Source organism: Loxodonta africana, chromosome 1 (assembly GCF_030014295.1).
Source record: "Loxodonta africana isolate mLoxAfr1 chromosome 1, mLoxAfr1.hap2, whole genome shotgun sequence".
Lineage (NCBI taxonomy): Eukaryota > Metazoa > Chordata > Mammalia > Proboscidea > Elephantidae > Loxodonta > Loxodonta africana.
The window spans coordinates 169985766-169998593 of NC_087342.1; the positions used below are offsets into that span (position 1 = coordinate 169985766).

At 37.1% G+C, this 12828-nt stretch overlaps 1 protein-coding gene across 8 annotated transcripts in view; it reads right to left on the reverse strand.

Annotated features, from left to right (window-relative positions):
* ATG5 (autophagy related 5) overlaps positions 1-12828 on the reverse strand; it is a 220824-nt gene that overhangs the window by 87783 nt on the left and 120213 nt on the right. Inside the window, exon 6 of one of the 8 annotated variants that reach the window (XM_064289319.1) lies at positions 4268-8275. The exons of the other annotated variants lie outside the window; for them this stretch is intronic. Coding sequence (XP_064145389.1) covers positions 7828-8275 — 448 coding nt within the window. The 3' untranslated portion in view covers positions 4268-7827. Of the gene's footprint in view, positions 1-4267; positions 8276-12828 lie in introns of those variants that run through there. 8 annotated transcript variants of the gene reach the window in all.

Sequence of the window (12828 nt, forward strand, 5' to 3'; positions counted from 1 at the left end):
GACGTATACAACAAATTCTTCAACAAAACTGTTACAGATATAGTGGGGAAAAAATCTGGTTTTAAGTGCTCATATAAGCTACAATGTAAGAAAAAATAGATGTGTTGGCACGTGAGCCACCTTTTACAGCTCTACACTGTGTATGTAGTGGGTATGTAACAAATTTTAATAATCATAGTCCAATTATATAGTTGACTGTCTAGGGCAAGTGTGAAAGAAAAAAACCATAGAAAATAACTAAAATTTTGATAATTAGTATGAATTTGAATATAATTCAATTCACTTCAATAAATGAACTCTTTAGGGAACTTTTTTTTTTATGATATCCTTCAATTTAAGAAGCTCATACTCTATTTTTACACCAGAAGAAACTGAGAACAATATACAATCAAGTGGTTAACTATTTACAGACAGGTTAGGAGAGTTCAGAAAAGAAATAAAGAACAAGGGACTTGTAGTAGTAATGCCACCACCCACTTAGGGCTTTCTATCTTCCAGGCAATGAAGAGGCTTTTAAGACTTTTTAGCAAAGGAAGTGACGTGATGAAAGAGGCTTTTTCTGAAGGCTAATGGAAAGCAGCACTGCATATGATGACTTCATTAAGAGGTAAGCTCAGGATGACTGGCGGGAGGCTGTCTGAATAATGCAAGCCTATGTGATGACAGGAAACCCTGGTGGCAGAGTGGTCAAGTGCTACGGCTGTTAACCAAAAGGTCAGTAGTTTGAAACCCAGGCGTTCCTCAGAAACTCTACGGGGCAGTTCTACTCCATCCTGTACAGTTGCTATGAGTTGGAATTGACTCGACGGCAATGGGTTTGGGTTTTTTTTTTTTTTTTAATGTGATGACAATTGAGGATGGATCAGTAGAAAAGGAGGGGCAGGACTGCACCCCAACTTAAAGAAAACAGTAAAAATGTACCTTCTATACCAAATCAAAAACCAAACCCATTGCTGCTGTGTCGATTCCGACTCATAATGATCCTATAGAACAGAGCAGAACTCTCCCATAGGGTTTCCGAGGCTGTAACCTTTATGGAAGCAGGCTGCCACATCTTTCTCCCGTGGAGCAGCTGGTGGGTTCAAATCATCGACCTTTCAGTTAGCAGCTGAGCGCTTAACCACTGAGCCACCAGGGCCCCTTTGGATTGAACTGGGTTTCCCCAAAAGATTATGTTGAAATCCTAGCCCCTGAGGCCTGTGAACATGACCCTATTTGGAAACAGGGTCTTTGAAGATGTTATCAGTTAACTTGAAGTCATACTGGAACAGAGTGGGCACTCATCCAATCTGAATAGTGTCCTTATAAAAGAAGAGAAGAGCACAGAGAGAGGGGAAGGTCCCTGTGAAGATGCTTTACAAGTCAATGAATGCCTGGGACTACCAGGTAGCTGGGACAGATAAGAAAGGATCTTCCCCTACCAAAAAACAAAAACAAAACCATCAATTCCCACTCCTAGCAACCCTATGGAAACCCTGGTGGTGTAGTGGTTAAGTGCTACGGCTGCTAACCAAGAGGTCGGCCATTTGAATCCGCCAAGTGCTCCTGGGGAACTCTACTGGGCAGTTCTACTCTGTCCTATAGGGTCTTGCTATGGCTTGGAAGCGACTAGACAGCAGTGGGTTTGGTTCTGGTTTAGCAACCCTACAGGCTTTGGCAAGTGTGGCCCTGATGACAATTAATTTGGACTTCTAACCTTCAGAACTGTGAGAAACTAAATTTATATTATAATTTTATAAGCCACTTAGTTCATGGTATTGTGTTATAGCAGCACTAATATAAATGAATACAAATGCTGAGCACTTTAACCACTGCGCCACCATGGCTCCTTGTATTTTCCGAAAAATAAAAAGACCAGACCCACTGCCTTCCAGTCCATTCCAACTCATAGCGACCATACAGGACAGAGTATAACTGTCCCACAGGGCTTCCAAGGAGCAGCTGGTAGATTCAAACTGCTGACCTTTTGGTTAGCAGCTGTAGCTCTTAACCACTACGCCACCAAGGTTCCCAGGGCTTCCATAGTCCCCCTAAAAATAGCTAAGGTCTTCCACAACATCAAAAAAATCTTTCTAAGTTGGCATTCATTGACTACTTAGTAAAAGGACTGTGAGGTAGCTACGCTGCAGTAAAACTACCTGAAAACTTGCTAAATAGGAAATGCCAAGTAGTCAGTTACATATTAGTAAGCAGATACTCTCCTTTACCCCCACTCCTAGAAATATGTGCTGTTATTTCTCTGTATCTCTTTTGTTTCTACTTTCTCCCAAATCTGAGCAGTCATTAAAAAGTTATAACTTCAACAGCTGTTAACAATGATGCATTTCGGTAGGGGGGAGATAAGCCCTAGCACTCTTAACATGTTATTTAAATTTAGTATGATAGAAAATAGCAAATAGGTGCCTGAATAAGTCACAACAAAGATTATGGAAAATAGTCAAATCTGGAGCTTTTTCCTCTTAAAACAAAAGCCCTCCACAGATATGCATCCAAAGTGCTCGTATGAGGTTCTGAAGGACAACAGGAATGGAGGGTAGATTAATGCAGATTCTTCAAAGTGAGTCACCAGATGTCAGCAGAGAAGACTGAATCATGCCAGGAAGTATTTAAAAGCTATCTTCCTTTTGAATATAACATGAATTCTGTAAATTTTATTTCAGTATACATGAAACAATGCTAATAATATCCATGATAATCTGAACCTCAGCCTGAAATGCAGAAGACACTGTAACAGGAATATAGCACAATACTTGCTTGATTTGGCCATATACTTGTCAATATGCAAACTATTTCACTGTCTTTTAGGAAACAGTTATCATCACCCTCTCATGAGAAATAACTAGACTTGGTAAAGACATCTTTGAACTATCCTCGTTATTTTTACAAACATATATGTGTGTGTGTGTCATTTATTAATACATCAAATGGGATACAAATTTGGGATGCTATTGACTGGCTGCTTGCCACCCCTCTTCTACTCATGTACCTTCACCAATGAGACAATAACTTTTTCGTATCTTGAGATACACTGACAAAAGTAGAACGAAATTTGTAAAAATGTCAAGCTAAATTTGTAAATTTTGTTAAATCCTAAGTATTTTCTTAAACAGTTCAAGAGTAAAACTTAAATTCTTACAAATGATGTGTGTTACAGCTATTGTGTTAACTGTAGGCCAATCATGTAACAAATTTATGTCTAAGAAATAAAATACAGAAAGTCTGTTTTCAATATATGAAATAGGTTAACCAATATCAACACTAATGTTGATAAAACAAAAAATGCTGACTTACTATAGTAAGTTGAAATCAGACACCGAATGGACTTTAAGAGTAACATACACATTCATATCACTGAGTAAAGTTTGAGTCTTATGAGCTACATAAGGTACGTGGTACATACTGCAACAAAAATGCAAGGCGGCTGTTAAAGGGCATGGGATTTGGAGTCAGAAAGTACTGGTTTCAAGTCCTGGTTCTGTCATTTACTACGTGACCACGGGCGCAATCATCTAACTTTCCTGAGCCTCAGTTTCCTCAACTGTAAATAGGAATAATTATATACATATGTGGACATACACACATATCTAAATAAGGATAAATGGGGATAATATCTATAAGGAAATGGGATAATGTCTCAAAATTAAATAAAAATGGGGATAATATCTACAATGCAGAGTTTTAAAGACAATAAAAGGTATAGCACAATCCTAGAACATAGTAAACGGTAACCTACAATGCCCCCACCACCATCGCCACAGTTTTAAACAGTGTAATGGTAATTTTACCTCAATACTATCCCAATATAGTATACTTAAGATTTTATTTCCTTTTAGTTTCAATCTATTTCCTCAAAGTTCACTTGTCTGGATGCTAAAAGTCCAGAATCATGAAATTCACCAGGTTATGTTATTGTTTATTTATACGGCAAGGGGAAAAAAGGGAATATCATTTAGGACTAAATTTAAAACTAGTCTAGAACTTAATAATAAAAGGATCCATAAAAAAGGAAATTATTGTTAAATTAGATGTCATCAAAATAAAAAATATATATACTCTACAAAATACCCTATGAAGAGAATAAAGAAGATGAAAAGATAAACTGCAGAATGGGAGAAAATATTTGCAAATCACATACCCAACAAAGGATTTTTAACTAGAATACATAAAACTCTTAAAACGCAACATTAAAAAACAAACAATTCCATTAGAAAAGGGGCAAAAAGACACGAACAGACATTCCACCAGAGTCCATTAAAAAAAAAAAAAAACAAACCATTGCCACCAAGTCAATTCTGACTCATAGTGAACCTAAGACAGAATAGAACTAAGACAGAATAGACAAAAAGGAACGACTGGTAGATTTGAACTGCCCACCTTTTGGTTGGCAGCTGTAGCTGTTAACCACTACGCCACCAGGGTTTCCAAAGAGGACATACAGATGGTAAATAAGAACATGCAAAACTGTTTAACAAAGCATTAGCCTAATGCAAATTAAAACACAAGGTGACATCACTATACATCTACCAGATTGTCTAAAAGAAAAAATAATTATATTGAAGGCTAGAGAACATGTGGAGAGCCCACTCATACACTGCCGGCACAAATATAAAATGGTACAGCCATTCTGGAAAAGAATATGGCAGTTTCTTATAAAACTAGACATCAGTTTACCATATGATGCAGCAATTGTATTCTTGAGCATTTATTTATCCCAGAGAAACAAAAACTTATTTCACAAAACACTTGTATGCAAATGTTTACAACAGCTTTATTCATGTTGTTGTGTACTGTTAATTCTGATTCACAGTGTCCTATATGACATAGTAGTAGGACTACCTCACAGCGTTTCCTAGCCTGAAATCTTTACAGGAGCAGACTGCCAAGTCTCCTCCCTCGGAGCTGCTGGTGCATGGGTCTAAAATGTTGACCTTTTGGTCAGCAGCCCAGGAGTTAACCATTATGCCACTAGGGTTCCTTGTTTTATTCATGAGAACCCCAAATTAAAAACAATTCAAATGTCCTTCAATGTGTAAATGTCAGACTAACTGCTACATACACACCATGAAATACCACTAGTAATAAAAAGGAACAAACTTCTGTACATGTGTGGTGTAACGGACTGCTTTTTTTTTTTTTATTGTGCTTTAAGCGAAAGTTTACAAAGCAAGTCGGTCTCTCTTGATTGCTTTTCATGTGGCCTTTCTAGCCATGGTCCTGTAACTCTCACCCAAGTGACTGGGCGGGACTGTGTGATAGAGTTATTGTGGCCCACCAAGGGGACTGCTCAGTTTTGCCATCCTACTGGGCTTGAAATGAGCCACCCCAAAAGTGAGAAAGAGAAGAGCCCACTACCACCAAGGAAAGAGATACCGCAGGAGATGGAACAGTGGGATTCCCGGCCCAGGGAGCAAGAAAGCTGAATGCCTTTGGACAGACTGAGAGCCAGGGAGAAGCCTACACCTGACCCACAAATTTGGGACTTGCCAGCCTCCATAACCACATAGCCATTCCCTTTTTATGGTTTGTGAGTTCTGTGAGACGTGGCAGCAAATTAGGGAACCCAAAGACAGACGGGAGAGTACTGAGGGAAGAGAGAGTAGTTGATGTTAGAGATGATGAAGTGGTACAGCGGCTTGCAAAAAAAAAAGCTCGACATTCAGGACGTCTTTAACCTCCGCCTCATAGCAACCAGCTTCGTGCTGATCCTTATAAAAGAAATCATTCGTTTAACATGTAAAGACTTGGATGGTTCTAAAGGGAATTATGTTCAGTGGAAAAGCCAATCTCAAAAGGCTACATACTGTATGATTCCATTCCTGTAACATTAATGAGATGACAAAATTATAGAAATGAAGAACAAATGGGTGATTGTCAGAGGTTAAGGAGAGGGGAAAGTGAGAGAGGCGGTTGTGGCCATAAAAAAGCAGTCCAAGGGATCCTTGTTTTGGAACTATTTGGTATCTTCACTATGGTGGTAATCACGAAAATCTACACATGACAAAAAATTTGATAGAATTAAGACTGGGTAAAGAATACACGGGATCTACCTACAATTATCACAAAATTGTTGCTGTTGTTGTTAAGTGCAGTCCAGTCAGTTACAATTCCTAGCGACTCTCTGTACAAAAGAATGAAACACCACCCAATCCTGTGCCATCCTCACAATCGTTGCTATGTTTGAGTCCACTGTTGCAGCCACTGTGTCAATCCATCTCTTTGAGGGTCTTCCTCTTCTTCACAGACTCTCTACTTTACCAAGCATGATGTCCTTCTCCAGGACTGATCCCTCCTTATAACGTGTCCAAAGTACGTGAGATGAAGTCTCACCATCCCTGCTTGTATGGAACATGCAGCCTGTACTTCTTCCAAGACACACCTGTTCATTCTTCTGGCAGTCCATGGTATATTCAACACTCTTCGCTAACACTGCAATTCAAATGAATCAATTCTTTAGTCTTCCTTATTAACTGTCCAGCTTTCACATGCATATGAGGCAACTGAAAATACCATGGCTTGGGTCAGGCGTACCTTAGTCCTTAAAGTAACATCTTTTTTTTTTTTTAAACACTTTAAAGAAGTCTTTTGCAGCACATTTGCCAAATACATTGTTTGATTTCCTGACTGCTACTTCCGTGAGCATTGATTGTGGATCCAAGTAAAATGAAATCCTTGACAACTTCAATCTTTTCTCCATTTATCACGATGTTGCTTATTGGTCCAATTGTGAGGATTACTGTTTTCTTAACGTTGAGGTGTAACCCATACTGAAGGCTGTAGTTTTTGGTCTTCATCAGTAAATGCTTCAAGTCCTCTTCGCTTTCGGCAAGCAAGCCTGTGTCATCTTCATACAGTCTAGCTTCTGGGACTATTTGCTCAGCATACAGATAGAATAAGTATGGCGAAAGGCTATTACCCTGATGCACACCTTTCCTGATTTTAAAACACACAGTATTCCCTTGGACTGCGTGAAAAGCTGCCTCTTGGTCTATGTACAGATTCCTCATGAGCACAATTAAATGTTCTGGAATTCCCATTCCCAATGTTATCCATAACTTGTTATGATCCACACAGTCGACTGCCTTTGTGTGGTCAATAAAACACAGGTAAACATCTCCCTGGTATTCTCTGTTTTCATCCAAGATCCATCTAACATTAGCAATGATATCCCTCTTTCCACATCTTCCTCTGAATCCACCTTGAATTTCTGGCAGTTCCCTGTCCATGCATGGATGCAACCGTTCTTGAATTATCTTCAGCAAAGTTTTATTTGCTCGTGATATTAATGATATTGTTTAATAATTTCCTCATTCTGTTGGACCACCTTTCTTAGGAATGGGCACAAATATGAATCTCTTCCAATCGGTTGGCCGGGTAGCTGTCTTCCAAATTTCTTGATAGACGAGTAAGCATCTCCATCACTGCTTCCATTTGTTAAAACATCTCAGTTGGTATTCTGTCAATTCCTGGAGCCTCATTTTTTGCCAGTGCCTTCAGTGCAGCTTGCATTTCTTCCTTCAATACCATAGGTTCTTAATCATATACCACCTCCTGAAATGGTTGAATGTTGACCAATTCTTTACGGTGCACTGACTGTGTATTCCTTCCATCTTCTTCCAAAGCTTCCTGGGTCACTCAATATTTTGCCCACAGAATCCTTCAATATTACAACTCAAGGCTTGAATTTTTTTTTTTCAGTTCTTTCAGCTTGAGATGCTGGGTATGTTCTTTCCTTTTGGTTTTCTAACTCCAGGTCTTTGCACATTTCATTATTTTACTTTGTCTTCTCAAGCCATCCTTTGAAATCTTCTGTTCAACTCTTTTACTACATCATTTCTTGTTTGCTTTTGCTACTCTACATTTAAGGTGAAATTTCCGAGTCTCTTCTGACATCCACTTAGGTCTCTTCTTTCTTTCTTCTCTTTGTAATGACCTTTTGCTTTCTTCATGTATGATGTCCTTGATGTCATCCCACAGCTTGTCTAGTCTTTGGTCATTAGTGGTCAGTGCAACAAATTTATTCTTGGGATGGTCTCCAAATGCAGGTGGGATACAGTCAAGGTCATACTTTCTCTCTTGTGGACTTGTTTTAATTTTTTTCAGCTTCAACTTGAAACTTGGATATGGGCAATTGATTGTCTGTTCTGCTCTCGGCCCCTGGCCTTGTTCTGGCTGATGATATCGAGCTTTTCCATTGTCTCTTTCCACAGATGTAGTTGATTTGATTCCTGTGTATTCCAGCCGGCAATGTCCATGTGTACAGTCACCATTTATGTTGCTGAAAAAAGATAAATGCAGTGAAGAAGTTGTTTGTCTTGCAAAATTCTATCATGCAATGCCTGGCATCATTTCTATCACCAAGGCCATGTTTTCCAACTACAGATCCGTCTTTTTCACTTCCAACTTTTGTATTTTAATCACCAGTAATTGCATGTTTGCATGTTTGATCAATTTCAGACTGTAGAAGTGGGTAAAAACCTTTAATTCCTTATCTTTATTAATTCATTGTTTATGATATAATTATTAATTATGAGGAATTAATTCCTTATCTTAATAATTTATAGGTAAAATTTATTTGATTTACAAGGATTGCTTACCTATATCAAGGGATTTTACTTGTTAGATTTGTAGGTGTTTAAAGTATTAAAAAAAAATCATCTATACTAAACTGCAATTTGCAATGTGGTGGCACAATGGTTAAGTGCTTGACCAGCGGTTCCACAGGAGAAAAGACCTGGCAATCTACTTCTGTAAAGATTACAGCCTATGAACCCTCTGGGGCAATTCTACTCTGTCCTTCCTATAGGATCGCTATGCGTCAGAATCAACTTGATGGCACACAACAACAACATTTACTGATTAGTCAAGAATGTAATTGGAGTTGTTTAACTATATTAGTATTATGTGTTTTTAGAAGAATTAAATCTGGAAAATATATGAATTATAGAAATATCAAGAAGTGAAAGATTGCTCCCATTTTATTAAGAAATAATATACTTATAACTAGCATAAACTGAATCTAAAGACTTTAGAAAAACTAGATTTTGCAATTTATACTTCAAATAAAACATAAATAACTATAAGTACACCCTTCCATGCACAAAGGCTACTTTTTGACAGTAAAACCCCACCAACAACTAGGCCACCAAAAGCAATGTATTTTTAATTGACACACTTTTTAAAAAATAATGAACTAAATTAACTATTTTTGAAAAGCTTCGTATAATACAGAACACTTCATTATCATCAAAATGGTGACAATAACAAATACCAATAAAACTTTTTTTTTTTAGATCCTCATTAAAAAACCACAATATACTGGTAAGTTTTGTAAATGACAGAATCATGTAGTTGTTGATCTTCAATTAACAGTACAGGGAGTGCCTGAACCTATGACTTACATACAGCCCGTAGTTATCAACCAATCCCCGTAAAGCCTACCATATTAAAAAATTCGAGATACATACAATGGCTCATAATAACAGACAGGTACTACTTTGCGATGCTCATCAAAACATTACTATTATTACTGTATCATTATGTTAAAGATGTTTTTAGTGTATCTGAAAGTGTTTAATACTTTTAATACTTTTCATGCATAGAAAGGTATACTATATACTATATACCAAGACATCTGATTAACTGCTATTAGATGGAAACCGCACATAACTATTTCAGCTTAAACACAAATCTACTTAAAGACAGACTTAGGAACAGAACTCATTCATAATCCGGGGATTGTCTGTACAAGGATAAAAAGAAAAACTGCAATGCAGAATATTGTATTATTTTCTGCCTATGTTAAAAGAAGATCTGAGATTACTTATCATGAAAGCATAGCTATAAGAACATCAAAAACTATCACCACATATGTAGCTTGGGCAGAATTATCCTAATAGAGTAAAACTTGCGAAAGCCGGAACCTGTGGTAGGCAGAAACCTGCTAGAGAAGGAAAACTCACTGGGTGTTTATGATATAGGATTCTTCATCAACTCACTGCCGTTGAGTTGATTCCAACTCACAGCGACCCTACAGGATGAAGTAGAACTCCCCCATAGGGTTTCCATGGAATGCCTGGTGGATTTGAACTGCCAGCCTTTTGGTTAGTAGCCATAGCTCTTAATCACTACACCACCAGTGTTTCCAGGATTCATAAGAGAGATACAGAAAAGTGTAAAGCATCCTGTCAAAGACAGAAAACTTGTGAGACCCAGGAAAACAAGGCAGTCCCTTTGAGTTCTGGCTCTCACAGGTTTCACTGCGGTAGTATCTAGGTCCAAGATCCACTGACCACAAACTGGGTATGGTTAAATTATATCAAAAATCTTTATTCGTTAATCACTCAGCAGTTACTAGAATGTCATTCTGCTAGTGAATACAAAGATGAATAATGCACACCTGGATACACAAACAAATAATCAGAATACAATGTTAAGTGATAACAAAAATATAAGAGAAAATTACAAAGCCTGAGCACAAAATTTAACTCTGGACTTCTTGGCAACTAGGCAAAAAAAAAAAACAAAAAACAGGTTACATAATTTCATTTTTGAGATGACATAGCAGTAGGTACAAGATAAAATACGCTAAGTGTGACAGAATGCAAAATATTAAAACATTAGGGAGTTTCAAAAGAGAATGAAAGAAAAGGAAGGAATATAGAAGGTCTTCAAGCTTCAGACTTAAATGATATCTTTTAAAATAGAGATAAGGCCACTTCAAGGAGAGGGCAGCACCACCCCTTCCTTTTCATCTATCCCCACCCCACTGAAGTATTTAGAGGGCAGCTAGAACATATGGGTAATTGTGAGAAATCAGTAGATAAGAGGAGAAAGGTGGGCTAAGGGCCACAGCATAAAGAGCTAGGAACTGGAATGTGGAATTAATAAAGGCTTGGCTGGAATCCCAATTCTACAATTTACTGTGTACCTAGGGCAACCTTTGGAAGTCTGTTTCTGATCTAAAAAAAATGGGAATAATAATAATTATACATTTCAATGATTGCTGTGATAATTAAATGAGATATATATATACATATAAAAACACCTAATGCAACAGGTGCTTAACAATGATTCTTTTCTTTGCTAAATGCACAACCAGAGAAAGGTAACAGTATTTAGCCTTTACAGGGGGACTAAAAAATAATTGGTATTAACCACCATTTTCCCTTGAGGCCTTGTAACATCAGAATAAATATTACGTAGCACAAAGAAAAAGAAAAGGGGTTTACACAGGATATGCTGCCAGACTTTACCAACAATGACACATGATACGTGCTTCAAACTGTCACATGCATATTTGGCCTGAGATATATTCATGCATGTCAAATTTTCCATCACATGCTTTTCAAAAGAAGCCTCATATTAAAATTAGCTTAAGAATATACACAATTACAATACCTCATTAAATAAAAAGAACAAATCCTTTTCAAATGAATGATTTTAGCCCTTTACAGTAAACAGTCCTTTTGGGGGTTGGAGACGGGGAGGGCAGGGAGCCTGTACGACTTAATCAGACTACTCTTATCCTTTATGTAGGGAAATAGGAAACTTGAAAATGAGTACTTTCTGTATTAGGCTATGAGAGGCTGAAGCCCACTTTTAATATTCCAGACAACACTAAACACTAATAATTAACATTTGAAAAGCTGTCATTATTACAGCCAGGGACACTTAATCCTCAGAGAAGCAGTGTCTTAATAGAGACTATGATTAAATGAAAGGACCCATTAGAATTATATCCATACATCTGGTTTGGAGGTTATGTTTTGTCCTATTTAAATTGTTGTATTTATTAAAATTCTGTCTAGACAATGCCAAATATATTCTGTCACATAAATAGCTAAGAAAATTTTTCTTCAAATACAGGCAACAGTTAGTGTCTTCCTCATATCCTTTCACTGAATAAAATGTGTCGAAGGGACGCACTATCTCTCCGATACTTAAAAAAAAAAAAAAAGGCCAGGATCAATTTGACAATGTTTACGAGCCAATTTATAAAACAAGTTATATTGCTTTCATATTTTTATGTGAAATGATCAGTAGAGTGGCCAAAAGGTCTCATATGAAGGTGGCTGGATTGATGCTTTTAGTAATAATAATCTTGGTTCTTCTAAGACTGCTCCAGAAGGACTTCAAAATTATACCAAGGGAATCATGAGTTAAATTTCACTATCTATAACAATTTTAAAATAAATTTGCTAATTTTATCTAAGCTCATACTAAAAAGTTTGGCTAATAGAAGAAAAATATAATTAATAAACTATTTTCCTCTGGAGAATATGGATTTTTCCTATCTTTATGGTATACTTACGAAATAATTAAGAAGCACTTTTAATTTGCACAAATCAAAAAGCTAAAGCAGGAAGACGAAACATCTGAGTAAAAGAAGCTGTGCTGACCTCAGAACTGAAACTGTGCAATTCTCCTACCTACGAGAAAAGTGATTCTAAACTTGGGCTAGGAACTGGTGAAGCTATACACAGCCCCTCACCCACCCCACCCCTCTGAGTGTGGTCTGTGGATTTTACAGTGAGTGTTAACATTTATAACATGACTCAGTGTCTATAATTTTGTTTCTGACACAGTAATTTGAAAAAATTTATCCCATGAAAAACTAAAAGTATCTCTATTTGTAGATGACATAATCTTATACACAGAAAGCCCTGAAGAATCCACAAGAAAACTACTGGAACTAATAGTAAAGTTCATCAGAGTATCAGGATACAAGATAAACATACAAGAATAAGTTGGATTCCTCTACACCAACAAAGAAAACATCGAAGAGGAAATCATCAAATCAATACAATTCATAGTAGACCATAAGAAAAT